The sequence below is a fragment of the Gadus morhua genome, chromosome 21 (genome assembly GCF_902167405.1).
Source record: "Gadus morhua chromosome 21, gadMor3.0, whole genome shotgun sequence".
NCBI lineage: Eukaryota > Metazoa > Chordata > Actinopteri > Gadiformes > Gadidae > Gadus > Gadus morhua.
Window position 1 is genome coordinate 13,637,368 of NC_044068.1, and position 15,514 is coordinate 13,652,881.

At 48.2% G+C, this 15,514-nt stretch overlaps 1 protein-coding gene across 4 annotated transcripts in view; it reads right to left on the reverse strand.

Annotated features, from left to right (window-relative positions):
- The window catches only part of utrn (utrophin), a 171,244-nt gene that overhangs the window by 38,079 nt on the left and 117,651 nt on the right, over positions 1 to 15,514 (reverse strand). The window contains exons 3-8 of one of the 4 annotated variants that reach the window (XM_030345002.1): positions 12,618 to 12,696; positions 10,050 to 10,110; positions 5,932 to 5,993; positions 5,372 to 5,446; positions 1,131 to 1,332; positions 609 to 694 (exon numbers count right to left, since the gene is read on the reverse strand). In XM_030345002.1, the coding sequence (XP_030200862.1) occupies positions 609 to 694; positions 1,131 to 1,332; positions 5,372 to 5,446; positions 5,932 to 5,993; positions 10,050 to 10,110; positions 12,618 to 12,696 (565 nt within the window). Of the gene's footprint in view, positions 1 to 608; positions 695 to 1,130; positions 1,333 to 5,371; positions 5,447 to 5,931; positions 5,994 to 10,049; positions 10,111 to 12,617; positions 12,697 to 15,255; positions 15,479 to 15,514 lie in introns of those variants that run through there. The other 3 variants (XR_003974299.1, XM_030345001.1, XM_030345000.1) reach the window with 3 other exon arrangements.

The window sequence follows — 15,514 nt, forward strand, 5'->3', positions numbered from 1 at the left end:
AGATACAGAAAGAGAGAAAGAGGGAGGGATAGAGAGAGAGAGGCATATACGGGGAGACAGAGAATGAGAGCAAAGAATGGAGGGACAAGACAGAGGAATCAAGTGAATGAGAGAGAGGGAGGGGAGGCGAAAGGAAGAGAGGAGCATGAGCGGACGGAGGAAGGGAGAAACGTTTATAGAAGGAGAAAAGGAGAATCGGGGAGGGCTCTGTTTGGTAGCGATGGCAGCAGAGGGAGGGCTCAGAAGACGGCCACCACACCGCTAGGAGGAACGATTCCTCTCCGTCTAAGTAGACTGTCCCTGAACACCCTCAACACGCCAGGCAAAAGCAAAAGTAAGAAGAGAGGGAAGGATCTAATGGAGCGACAGAACGGGGTAGTGTGGGCAGAAGAGGAGGAGGGGATGGGGGTCTCATTAAAGAAAAGCACATGAGAAAAACACATCCTATCTGTGGCTCCTCTCACTGATTAATACCGCTGGGAGGGGGGGACGGGGGGGGGGGACGGAGGGGGAACTGATAAGGTGTGTATGTCGGGGAGCTCGGGAGCGCGTCTGTGTCTGTGTGGGAGAGAGTGTGTTGAAGCCAATTTCCAGGAAACTCCACGTACACTTGTACTTCTCCTCCAGGTGTCCCTTGGAGAGGGAGAGCAGCCCGATCTTCATGGAGAGGACGCGGATCTTCCCACTGCGACCGCTGTGGACGCCGCCAGCACACACACACACACACACACACACACACACACACACACAGGAGGACAAATTAGTTAATGAACGACATGTACAATTCAGTTAATATGCATACCATCAAGTCTGTAAAAGAGTTTGTGTGTGTGTGTGTGTGTGTGTGTGTGTGTGCGTGCCCGCACATGACTCCCAGTGACAAGTGTGACGCTTGGGAAGCAGATAGGCGTGTCTGCGGGTTCCGATCACGATACAAAGCAATTATTATTTCACGGCGGCGGTGGCAACGCCGCAATCAGTACCTGACTGGTAAGAAAGCTAATTTATAGTCAATTAGCTCACAGGCATCCACCAAGGCACATCTCTGTGGGCGTGTGCGCGTGTACGTGTGCGTGTGTGTGTGTGTGCGCGCGTGTGCGCGTGTGTGCGCATGTGTGCGTCCAACGCACGTGTCGTAGACGTTGAGCAGCCAGTTGAGGCACATGTCGACGCAGAGCGGCACGTTGACCAGGTCTTTGTGCTGCTGCTCCAGGCCGTGGTACACCGACGTCAGGCAGTTGATGACGTCAGGCACCGCGAGCTGCTGGCTGTTCTTGGTCAGCTTGTGCTGCTCGAAGGTGCTCTGGGCCACGCCCAGCTCCAGCAGGTCCACTGGGGAGGGGGGGGGGGGGGGGGGGGGGGAGACGTGGTTAACATTATTATAGTCTCAAGCTGCGTTTACACCAAGAATAAATGTGTGGCATGAATCCATACAAAGCCTATGCAAAGACTTTGTTTAGAGGTGGATTTACTGCCAGAAGAATCTGCGGCGCAAATTGATGAATGAATGAATGAATAAGGTTTTGGTATCATAGTTTGGGTTACTCTGGCTGCACTGGAACACCATCTCCAACCCTTACTAGTGGGTTTTGGTTATTCAATAATGTATTAATGGATACCCTAATCAACATTATCACCATGAGTACATATGAACACCATCACAAAATGATTACTAAAACCATTAGTTAAACGTTGATTAACTGTTAGTCAATGCATATTACTGAATTAACCAATTTTAAATTGTCATGGTTAATCAATATACCCCTTATTTATAATGTGACCGTTCTTTCTATTCCTATTTTGTAATTGTATAATTTTTAACTTTTTGTGCACGTAATTGATCCATTCCAATAACTGAATTGACTTGAGAGAATGATAATGGAGAGAGGAAAACAGAGAGAGGGAGGCAGAGACAGAACGAGGATCCGAGACAGATATAAGATTGAGACCGAGAAAAATGAACAGAGGAAGAGAAATGAATTGAGAGTTAAGTGGGGATAAGCTGAAGAAAGAAGGACATAGAAGGCGAAAAGAGAGTACGAGTGGATGAGTGATGAGAGAGGGAGGGGGGGGGGCACAAGTAGAGTGAAAGGAAGATCAAGATGGATAGCTGACAGACAGGGAGAGGAGAAGAGATGGAGAGGTGTGCAGAACCAACAGTTACCTATCCAGTTCTGTTGCCTTTAGCTTTCTCTATTGCTTACTCATAGAGGCAAGACACCCCAGAAGTGCGAACGCCGAATGTTCACACTAAATGTGTCCCTGATTAAACCACCCAACTTATTCTTTCAATAGTTTTAAAATGAAATTAGGATTCCATAAGGAAAAGAATAGCAGACTCGGGATTAATAAACTGAAACAAGAGAGCCCACACTGGAGGTTTCCATCTCTCTCTCTCTCGGAGTTGACGCGGTAAAACCGACAGTGTTATCCATCATCAAGAGACCAGAAAAAGGATCAAATTAAAAGTGCTACCCGCTTTATCAAGTTCATGCATCTCTCCCTCAGCCTGCCAATCTAATGAGGACGCATGCGAGCCTGCTAGTTAAAGAAGCCGCATACGAAACCGGTAGAGACAGAGCGAGAGACTATTGATCCCACAGCGCTTATAAAGCCCTAAGGGAGAGCGATAGAAAACAATGCAACCTATACATGTAAGCGCTAAAGTGCAGATGGGTGCACACGATAGGTTGTGATTTAATTGGGAGTTAAGTGAAAAGGAGGGTTTACGCTCCCTTCAATTCACAATCTATGTTCCACACGCGTGCACGCACGCACGCACGCACACGCCCACACAACTGCCTATACTAACACACATCTTCCTTCACCCAAACACACAGGCACAAAGGGTAGTGTATGCGTGCACTTCATCATGAAATTCTACTGAGGGCATTTCAACTTTTAATTTAAAACATTAAATTAAATAATACTATCGCAGTGAAGAAAGACTTTTGGATATGATTCAGAGCTCTTCTACTAACAATTATGTTCATCGTGGAAAGTCAATTAATCTCAGTCCACCTCATGTCGTAAATAATGGAAAGTGCCCATCAAGTTCCAGGAGCAAAATGAGGATGTCTTGAATTTGCTTGATTTGTCTTACACGCTGACAAGTAAATTGTAGAATCTCAAAAGAGAGGGGTTAAGGTGAAATGGATATTTTCATGTCTGAAGCAATACACTTGGTAAATTTCCAAATCCATTAATAGATGAACAACAGTTTAATCAATATTTTATCTATCTAGCTCAAAGAGACGGATAGGCCTGCCAGGAAAAGGATAGTGAATCCAAGGGTGGGCATCCATTCTAATAATGTATTCAGTCACGGAAAGATCCAGACCATTTGGATAAAAGCATCCATCAAATGGCATATCAAATCCATATAATTCATTTTCTATTGATCGCCGAGCACTAATACGATTTGAAACCCAGAGATACCCGGTTCTACTCCAGGCTCCAGGCAATCACCTTCCTCACCCTCTCTGACCTTCATCATGGCCGCCTGGCATCAAACCCCTTCGACCCTCTCATCCATCTGTCGTCCACTACAGACAAACATCCTCTCTCTCTCTCTCTCTCTCTCTCCCTCTCAGCCTCGATCTACCCTTCCCTCTTTGTCTGTGACCTCGATCGCTCCACGCCGCCTCAAGCAGTGGCAGGGCGTGTTTACACCGAACCCGACACCTCTCGCCAAAGGACAACGGCCTCCTCGCAACTAAAGTGAGAGGGTCAGCGAGCGGCCACTCACGGTTGGCTTCCGCCGCGGTGCTACACGCCGCTAGGGAGCCGGGAAAGTGTGGCGCGATGGCAGGAAGCCCCACTGTGGGCGTATTCGCCCTGGCCCCCTCCCCGCGGTGCACACTTAACCTAATTAGCCGTTTTATGGCACGCGTGTGTGTGTGTAAGTGTGTGTGTGGGTGTCGTTTACGCGCCACCCACACACACACACATGCAGAGAGACAGACAGACACAGACTGAGACACAGACACAGACACAGACACACACACACACACACACACACGCGCAATCTTGCACATCCCTCCGAGCAAACATGAATTAAATTCTCAGAATCCAGGCCAATAACTAATAACTACAGTTCCTGCGCGTGTGTTCGTGCATGTGTGTCTGCTGCCACAGCTCTAATCTAATGGGTGAAATTGAATTGCAGTACCGGGAGTGGAAGTCACTCAGGCTTATGAGCTGGCGTTACAAACAAACACATGCGCGTGATCACACAGGCAATATGAGATAGCAAACTAAAGCGCCTGAATCATTGAAAGTCATTAACAGCCGGCAAACATAATAACACTATTGCTGCTTTGATGAGCACACATATTGTGGTATGTATGCCTAGTGCTCCACACACAAACACACACACACACACACACACACACACACACACACACACACACACACACACACACACACACATGCATGCCGTGCACACACGTAGACACACACGCACGCACATTATTCAAACATCGGGATACAAATGAGCAGTGTAAACGGTGTTATTGGATGCTCTAGTGTGTGACTTTGCTCATGTGAACACCTGGATACATATTCACTTAGTTATTTGCCATAACGATACAAAGCCAGGCCTTTAAGCTTCTGAAATTCCATTTGAAATTCCCTGGATGGAGGGATTCTCACAAAACCAAACGACACGCACTGTTTCTGTGTGCGCGTGCATGCATGCGCTCGCGATTAAATTAGTTAGGAGCTAAGACTCTAGCAAACAACAGCACCTGTGTAGGCCAAACAATGAGCTTGTTGATGGATGTCAGGCCCGGCATGCAGTGCTTGGTGTGCCTCTCTCCCTGGCTTGGCCTTGCGTGTCATTATTGCCTGCTGTTCTCTCTATCACCAATAGGGGAGCTGTCACTATGGGCCGTGCCAGGTTATTGACTGGGCTGATTGGACGGGAGTTAAAAGAAGCCCTTCCCGCCGGCTGGCTCTCACTCACGGTGGCTCCGGCCTGACGCTCCTCTCTCCCTAATTTTGCGTTATACTACACCTGCTGATATGCACTACACTTTTGGTATGGCTTCCCATTACTGATAATGTTTGCATATAGTTAATTTAATAAATGATTGCTCTCAGCGTGGTCTCCCCGTTTATGTCAGCTCTACTTGAGCCAAGTGGTCCTGGCATGGGAAAAAAAAGCGAACTGGAGTTGGTGTCACCCATATAAAATTAGATCGACAGCCCTGTACAAACACACGCACGTGTTAAATGTGGAGTCTAAACTATGTTTGACTTGCACATTATCTTGGCTCTGTGTATGGCACGGTTTGAAATCGTTAGTACATCCCGATTTGCACCTGGACACAGACTTCAACAATGATTTGTGTGAATAGAGATAACTTACAGCACAGGGCCTTCTGGAGCCTACGGATCTTCATGGCCGTCCGGTAAGCAGAGAACCTCACGTTGTTCAGGTCAGCTGTGAGAGAGAGAGAGAGAGAGAGAGAGAGAGAGAGAGAGAGAGAGAGAGAGAGAGAGAGAGAGAGAGAGAGAGAGAGAGAGAGAGAGAGAGAGAGAGAGAGAGAGAGAGAGAGAGAGAGAGAGAGAGAGAGAGAGAGAGAGAGAGAGAGAGAGAGAGAGAGAGAGAGAGAGAGAGAGAGAGAGAGAGAGAAAGAACAGCAGATGGAGATTCAGGTTAGCTAAAGATCCAGCTCATTGGGCCCAGCAGGAGGTGATCCCTGGGTGCTCTCTGTGTGCATCACGCAAACACAGGCTGACTTCCAAGAGGTGGGAGGAGCCCCCCCTGGTCTGGGCTGTGTAATTGGGTTAGTTTGCCCCTCTCATAGGAACCGTGGCCTATTAAGACACAATCTACCCTCCCCTCATTACTGTGTGTGTGTGTGTGTGTGTGTGTGTGTGTGTGTGTGTGTGTGTGTGTGTGTGTGTGTGTGTGTGTGTCTCTACCTAGTGAATGGTACAGTTCTGTCATCTTCGGGTGGTCCCAGCAGGTGGTCTGTGTCTGATGGCTGGATTAAAAAAAGCACAAAACCAAGCAGAGGCAGATGTTAAGCTGTGCGCAAACACACACACTTACTGTATTCAAACGTAAAAGCCCCACTTTTTTCTGACATTTATGAGCGATACACAACACACACCGAGAGCATGTTAATATACAGAAGAGAGCAACAGATATTTAAAATATGAATCATCAATAAACTCAAGTTTTCGATATTGCTGTCAACTACCCCTTCAGCATTTTTCTCATATAATATTTATCATTTATGTGAATTTGACAGTCAAGAGAAGGCATCAACACACACACACATACACATAGAATAAAGACTCAAACGCACACATTTACAGACACAAACACACACACACACACACACACACACACACACACACACTTGTCAGATCACTACAGGAACCACAGCATGCACAGCCAGGCTCAACGGCGGTGAAACGGTTGAAGAGCCGCATCAGGCCGCCATAGAGACGTCTAAGAGCTGACTCCCTCCCCCTCAAACCAATTCCTCAGCGTGTGTTCGGCACGCACTCACAAACAAAGCCTGGGAAAACATCAAATATTGAAAATAAGAGAACCGTCATAAAACACAAGGCCCAGAATAGAACAAACCCGAGCGTGTCGACACTCCCTGTCTCCTCCTTCCCTTCGTTTGACTCCTATCTCTTGCCGGTCGTTTGTTGATTTTATTCAGTGGCGGGGTGTTTATGCCAAATAGATGACGGGACATCTTGATGTACTGCTCCGTTTCTGCTGCGGGCGTGAGTCCACTTAACTCTTGCTCACCCAACCTTCCCCTGGTGGATTTTATGGATTCTAATTCCCCCCCCACCTTCATCATCTCAATGTCTTCCTCTCAAAGCGCACCCACGCACACACCCACACACACCGAGTGTGCCACCAGCGTACAAGCGAGGAACCAGTCGGAAGAGAGTCACCCATAAACCCAATGGCCACCGACCCACTCTGTCCGTGGATTGGACCATGAGCTACCTCAAGGTAGGATTCATCTACCCACTCCGTCCGTCCCCCAAAATGTGGGGGTGGGTTTGTGTTTTCTGAAGCAAAGCGTAAGGCGAGGGGGGATTACTGAGGAGGGGGCGATGACTTCCTCCGCCATGGGACGCGTGAATCAAAGCGTGTCGTAACGCAGCTGTGAGGGCCCGGCTAACAACATCAAAGACGATGTAATGCGGCCATGACCGTCTGCAGATTATTTATACACAGACGCAGACTGAGACACGCGCTCTCTCACACACACACACACACACACACACACACACACACACACACACACACACACACACACACACACACACACACACACACACACACACACACACACACACACACACACGCACGCCATTCTCTTCAGAGTAACCGGGGAGACAGTGGCGGCCCAGCCCAGCTGAGCTACTAAAGTCCTTCTCTCAAGACACAAGCAGAACTTTCAAGGGTAAGGGAGATAAAGAGCGGGGGACTTGAGAACACTTTTTTGAAGAGCTTCGTATGGCGGGCGCCCATTATCCAGGAATCATCTGCATTCGAGGCGGTGGCGGCGGCGTATATTGACCGTGCCAAGAGGCTGACATTTTACTCCTTAATGAAAGAACCGCCGGTGCCAAACCTCGTTTTCTCTCTTCCTTTGTCTACCCTCTCTCTGTCTTCAAGACGATTTAGAGAAGAAAAGAGAGGGCTCGGTGTGAAATACAGACGAGAGGAGCCGTGGAGGCGCTGTTCAGAGGACTGGGGGCCAGGGTTTAACTGTACACCGGGACGCTGAGGGTCTCGCAGAGATGCTGCTCTTTCTTCAGGGGGCAACATAGCACTAATCATTGTGTGTGTGTGTGTGTGTGTGTGTGTGTGTGTGTGTGTGTGTGTGTGTGTGTGTGTGTGTGTGTCTATGTGAGTGTGAGTGTGAGTGTGTGTGTGCGCGCGTGCAAGAAATAGTTGACTTAGATATGTTTCTTAAGGGGAATCTCAGCGTAAACATGAAGATATTTAACTGTGCTTCTCGATGGCTACCTTGGGATGGCTGGGGGAGGAGAGACAAAAATGATGAGGCCAGTAGAGCAATGGCTCTGGGGGGGGGAAATAAAATACATTTTTTTCATGTTCTTTTTACGGGGCTGTTTGGGTCTGGGTGAACATGAATCAGCAGCTGGGACTATCTGATAACACTGAAAAACACACCTCTTGTCTTCCAAGGTTAACCGAGAGCACAGCAACGTTTTGTTGCGTTTGTTTGTGACACCCTGATAGGCAGTGTCCTTTTCATTGGCCATTTTGTAGGCCTTTGCTCCAAAACATAACAATAATACAATGTTATTTTCCTCTGCCACCTATTACCTAGCTGGATGGGACCATGGGCTACCGCAGTGTAGGATTCTTCTATCGATCCTTCCGCCAACCTATCACAAAACTAAATCCTACAACACACATTCAAAAGCCGCTCGCTCTGAGAAAAACGTCCCACATTGGGTACATGAAAAATAAGTCATCCGAATTTGCGTCAGAGTGCAGCAGCTAATTATGGACTGGACATCAGCCCCGGGTGTGCTGCAGCAGCCTGAGCTAGGACGCCTGCAAGGTCCAGCCAGAGTGCAGACAAAGCACAGGTATCCTAGCGCACACACACACACGTGCGTGCGTGCATGTGAGTGTGTGAGAGAGTGTGATTGTGCGTGTGCGTGTGTGTGTGTGCGTGTGTACACGTGCATTTGTATGGATGTGTGCATTTGGACTGGAGGTTTATAGTTTGGGCACATCTAGATCGCAGGCTGCTGTTGTTTATGTTGTGAGCAATGTCCTTGCAGCTGACGCATGCCTGCGTATGCATGTGCCTCGCTCCTCAGATCCTCTCCACTCGCCCGCCGCAAGCCCAAACACAGCGCAGGTGTCATCCATTCCTCTCCTTCCTCGCTCTTCTTTCCTATTCTTCTTCTTCTTCATTACGTCACCCGCTCGCCTTTCCCATTCCAAATCCCATCTTCCTCTAAGCCTATCTGCGGATTTTCTCTTTAAAGGGGGCATAGTGAGAAACGTCTAGATAGGGCTCCTAAGCCTCCGCTGCTCATCACAAACGGCCTCACACACGCGTTATCTAGTCCCTTGAGACACGTGACTGTTATGTGACTTGTGTACATGGTCGACATTTTTGAGAAAAAAGGATAAGGACAATCACTGTAAATAGGGGGGTAATCTTTCAAAATGACATTCGTAGTCATGTGGTATAATTGCACTTGTCTCCCCCCCCCCCCCCCCTATTTATTTTCTCCTTGCACATGAGGTCCCATTTTTGGGGTAGGGTGCGAATTGTCAAGCTAACAATACTTTGGATTAGCTGTGAGCTAATCCGTAGCCCACGGCCCACATAAACAGAGTAAACATGTCATGCGGGTGAGCTAGCCTTTCCACCGTGCCACGTTCGCTACCAAGTAGCGCTGCTTAAGCATAGCCGCTAAGCTTCACACACTGAAGTGAACTGTGGAGGCTGAAGTGTTTTGCTGAATGGCAGTTCGGTAATCATATACGTTTAAAAAAATAATAATAATTTAGGGGAGGAGGAATAAAAATGGTATAGTATATATAAAAAAGCTAAATGACATATATCAAAGGCATACATAAAATATACCAGAGGTAATATTCCCAATTGAGTGAGCGTGGGGTTTATGAATGAAAGGGATTTTATGGTCACACACGGACAGATTCCGGCCCCCGTAAAGGATGTGATTTACAAAGTGGAAAAAACAACAAAAAATAAACGCTCTAATAAACGTTTTACGTTGTAGAGGAAGAGATACCCCAGGAGAGTAAGCACACGTTCCGGAATCACATTAGGGCAGGTCGATGGGCACCGGAGAAGAAAGTGATATTAGCATAACTGTGATACAACAAGCTCTACGCTTTATCTCACATTTGTTGAACTGAATATTCACAACAGACTGCACACTGACACAGACACACACACACACGAGACAGCATAACACAGTCACATAAAAAACACATTTACACACACAAATATCGCAAAGAAGACATTCATGACATGGCTCCTTACTTGATGTAATAGGGGACCTTGTTTTGAGACACTGCTCGTTGCCACGGCAGCTCTACCGATGCTGCAGGGGTGGACGGTGATGGAGAAGATGATGCATGGGGAGGAAGGGAAAGTGATGTGAGAAACGCATGAGAAAACCAGAACATCATTGACTTCAGCATCGGAGCAAAACGTAACATGCTTGACGTAACCGACCCTGACATTGGGTTAGAGCAAGACTCAAAATGAAGAGAGGGCAGCCCAACAGCCCTACGAGCACTACGTCAAGGTGGATCGTTATTACGGACCCCCACTGTGACCACCCGACGCAGGTGTTTAATTAATATTGCACTGTTTATACTAGAGTTAGAAATTTATAACACAGATAACGTAATGATAACACTCACAATAACAAGCGCTCACTTCTCATGGGAGACAAAAAGGACCAAAAGAGATGAAGGGGAGCAAGAGAAAGAGAGAGAGGGAGCGAGGGAGGGCGAGGCAGAGAGCGAGAGAGAAGGAGAGAGAGAAGGAAAGAGATAGAAAAGAAAGAAGGAAAAAGAGAGAGAGGGAGAGAGAGAGGGGGAGAGAGAGAGCGGGAGAGGGAGGTGGAGAAAGAGAAAGAGACAGAGACAGAGACAGAGAGAGGGAGAGGGAGAGTGAGAGAAAGCAAGAGCGAGAGCGAGACAGAGAGACCAATGAGGAGTAATTCAGAAGGAAGAAGCAAAAGCACCAGGGGTTGCATCACTGGCACGACACAGCGCTGCGCTGTAGGTTTCATTATAAGAAAACAAGATAAGCAAGGGCAGCAGCTCAGAGAGACACCAGCCTCGGAGAGACAGACGGCGAGCAGGGAGGAGACACCGCCTGGTGATGGATGGGGAGCGAGAGAGGCAGCCAAGCTGAAATGCTGCGTGACGTTCACAAAGACAATGTGTGGCGAGGAGCTTCTCTAAGCCGGCTCCGTGCGGCCCCCGCGCCCCCCTCCCCCCCCCCCCCCCCCGGCTTATGCTGCCCCACGCACATCCGGCACGGCGGACAGAGAGGAAGAGAGAGAGGGAAACAGAGAGAGCTGGAGAAAGACAGAGGAAGAAGCTAAGAACCCCCCGGAAATACAGAAAGAGAGGAAGAGAGGAAGAGAGAGAAACAGAGGGATGGAGAGCTGGAGAAAGATAGAGGAAGAAGCTAAGAACCCACGCAATATGGAAAGATGGAAAGAGAGGGGAAGAGAGACGGAATAGGGAGGGATGAGAGCTAGAGAAAGATAGAGGAGGAAGCATAGGACCCACACAAATACGGAAAGATGGAAAGAGAGGAAGAGAGACCGACAGAAACAGAGAGATCAAGAAAGAGAGGGATGTAGAGGAGAATGGGAGAGTTACAAAAACTATGGATAGAGACAGACAGGGGAAGGAAGAAAGAGATGGAGAGATATATACATAGAGGGAGATAAAGGGACAGTAGTCTATAGACCGGGCCAGAGAAATGGAAAGAGAGACAGCGAAAGGGACAGGGAAACAGAGCCACTAGGTAGAGAGTGAAACAGACAGACGGATCGAGACGGAGAAACGAAAAGAGATGGAAAACGTGAAGAGATGGGGAGCGATAGAAACGGGAGGAGACGGAGAGAGCGGAAAACGAAGAGAGATGGAGAGAGAGAGCAACGGGAGGAGACGGAGATAGAGGAAAACGGGAAGAGTAGGAGAGAGAGGGCAACACAAAGAGACCAAGAGAGACTGATTGGCAGATGGGAGTGATAAGACCTGGCTCGCTCCATGTTGATCCCCGGGGCGGGATATTAAGCTGCTTGTCGGCTGGCGCTTTGGGGGGCGTTGGGGAGATAAAAAACACCCCAGATGAACTTAAAAAAATAGACCAGTGTGTCTGGGGGGGGGGGGGGGGCAGCCATGCTGCTAGCACCCAGGTAGCCGGGACGATGCAGGATTACCCACCGACCAACTGAGGTCATTTTGTCCCCATGACCTGTGTACCCCTCTCTCCCCCGCCAGTAAACAAAACCCTAATGGTTAAATGATCACTCACATTAGAGGAGGAAGCAGCAGGGAAAAAGTGCCATTTTGGTAAATGTTCTTGTTGCTGCGTTTATCTTCTCTCTCTCTCTATACGTCTCCCTTTCTCTCCCGCTGTATCTCTGGCCCAGAATTAACGACCACTCTCAGGGAAAAGGAAGTGGAGGTGCTCGATGAAGCGGTGTAATTAAGCCATGCATTATTCAAATAGCCTCGTCTGCAATGAGCCCATGTATGTTGGCGTGCACGCAAGCCTGTGTGTGTGTGTGCTTCCACATCCACATGCCATTCCTCCAACTTACAGGTTTCGCCAACTGTTTGTGGCGCGAATCATACATAGCAGAAGAAGAAGCATAAGAACCAAGAAGATTGGTGGAAGAAAGAATAAAGAAAGACAGGAATATACCAAGATTTGGTCACACGTCGTCTCGCACTAAGCCGGTTAAGACGACCGACTGTTAAATGAGGTACCATGTGTGTGCTTGTGTGTCTGGGAGTGTGTTTGTGTGTGTGTCTGGGTGTTGGTTGGTGTGTCTACATGACGGTCTGATGTACTCACTGGACAGGAAGTGTTGGGAGGAGGGTCCGAAATCTCGATGCGCTTCCTGAAGGAGCTTCAGTCTCTCCTCCACTGCCACCTGAGGACAGGAGGAGTTCAGGAGAAGGGAGGGGAGGGGAGGAGGGGGAGAGGACACAGAACAGGATAGGACTCGGTCAGCAAGATCCATAGTCGATATCACCCCCGTTTTTCTGGGCAGGATTAGTCAAGTGGTTAGAACGTTTGACCCCCAACCCAAAGATTCTGTGGTTAAACCCAAATGTCCGCAATCCACCTGTTGGCTCATCCTTCAGCAATAAGCTTAACCCATACCTGTACGGCCATTAATTCTAGATGTTCTTGTATAAGCTCCCTGCAAAGATTGTAATAGGACAGCAGACAAGGTTGGATTGACATTGGGGTTGAATTTTCTCTTCAACATAAAATTTGGGATAGTCGGTTGAATGTCTGGATATTCAAGGGAAGATTAGAAGGCACACACACTCACACTTAAATAGAGCAACACTAATACAGCAACAAAGTAAACTGTAATTATAAGCACAACTGTAATTATAAATGATGTGTAGTAATTATGCCTTCATAATCAATATGCAATAGTTTATCATGCAGAACTAATCAAGGTTCAACAACTTAGTGGAAAAATAGTCAATAAACAAGTATGTCAATAGAGAGTGAGGTCCCCGAAGCAGAGAACCTGAATAGAGTTGTGTATTCAAAATCACACCGTAGACATCTCTGCAACTTTAGCCTCTATGTTAAATTACTGCCGAGAACTAGCGCTTTACTCCAAGCTCCAAAGGAAACATTATTAATGAACACAAGAGTCAACAGAAGCTAACGATAGATGGAATTGGTCCAAGGCTACTTCATTATACACATCGCTTCTGCCCCGTTCTTCTACCGAGACCTTTCCTATTCTAATTACTGTTGATCAGGAGGGGCACATTCAGAAATAAAAGCTGGATCTAACAGTCACAACATAGTCGCAGACACCAGCCTTTTAGTGGTGCTCCTCAACTGACAACAGAAAATAAATAAAAAGTGAAAAGGACAATAAAAGTAAACAAAATAATGAGACATGGCAATAACTCAGCACGCGTAGTATTGCTTTCCCTGATGACTTAGACTTACAGACAAAAGAACGCACAGACACACACACAAACACAGGCTAATTGTCCGAGCGTGTGCCGTTTTCCAAGCAGCGTATTTATCTGTAACGTGACTTTGTGGTTATTGTGTTCCATCAGGCAAGCCGTGATGTTATTGACAGCGATGGTGGTCAATGTAATAGAATAACAAACACACAATGTAATAGAATAACACACACACACACACACACACACACACACACACACACACACACACACACACACACACACACACACACACACACACACACACACACACACACACACACACACAGCGACCCTGGACGGCTAACCGAGATATACGACCCAGATCCACGGAGGGATGGCGGCGTTAACGATGGGGGGACTCAACACCTTGGGAGAGATATCCAGGGTGCGACCTCTACTCCTTCATGTGGGGCTGTCACTCAACCAGGAAAATCAAAACCTCGCCTCAGCTTTTTCCTCTTTAAAGCTCTGTCGTTTGGTAGTCTTTTATATCTGACAAGCTGCTCGACTCCCACGTCTAGAGTAGCCCGCCGTCTTACGGCCCGGCGGCTCTCTTCGGTGCCGGGCCGCCGGCCGCGACCCCGAGACAGGATATTAAACACAAACTGGCCTCCCCACGCCGGGACTCAATGGCCTCCTTCCAGTGTCGGGAGGCTGTCATCTGTCTGTCTGTCCTTTTGCTCCATGCCCTTCAGACCGCTGCCAGCGCCCCTAGCCTGTCCTGGGCATCTGCGTTGCCACGGGCCACAACACACACACACACACACACACACACACACACACACACACACACACACACACACACACACACACACACACACACACACACACACACACACACACACACAGCCAGCCCCCCGCAGGATGTGGCCCAGCCCAGCCTGGCCAGAGCAGCAACACACTAGAAATGAAGCTCGAGTAGTGTAATTACTACTTTGTTGAAGCTTTGCCTCTTGTTATTGTCCATGTCTGTCTATGGACAATGGCATCCTTGAGGGAGATGGCAAACACCGCTTACCTGGCCTATCATCCACTACACTGCATGATGGAAGTAGAACGCAGAATAACGTCTAAAAATACTGTACTGTAAGAGCATCACCTTAGTTGAAAGAGGTCTAGAGTTAAAACTAACAGTTTTGCAAAAAAAAGTTTCTGTGGGGCTCGCCGCTTTGAACACTGGCAGGGAGGACGGTTGGGGGGGGGGGGGACTTCCACACACAGCATCCTGAGGGGAAATGCACTGCCTAAATCACACACAAACACTCTGCTGCACGGACGGATCGATATGCCGTACGCACACAGAGCGCGAGACAGCGTCAGCCGGTACAAAGACACAGCGAGGAGGGGAGAGGAGGGGGAGAGAGAGACGGAAATAAATGGAGAGTGAGATAGCAAGAGATAACCCAGGTTTAATAAAACAAGCGAGAGATACGATCAAATATTAAAGGACACTCATCTAAACCACTACGGACTGGGCTGGGAATCCACAAGAATAACATACACTGCAGTGTTTATTCCCTCACCTATTTAACCGTCCAATCTTTCCACGACATTTCCACCATACTGGTGGCAGTACGGTGGAGCGTGGAGCACCTGTAGAGGCAGTAGGGAGGTATGGAGGTGTACCTGTCGAGGCAGTAGGGAGGTATGGAGGTGTACCTGTAGAGGCAGTAGGGAGGTATGGAGGTGTACCTGTAGAGGCAGTAGGGAGGTATGGAGGTGTACCTGTCGAGGCAGTAGGGAGGTATGGAGGTGTACCTG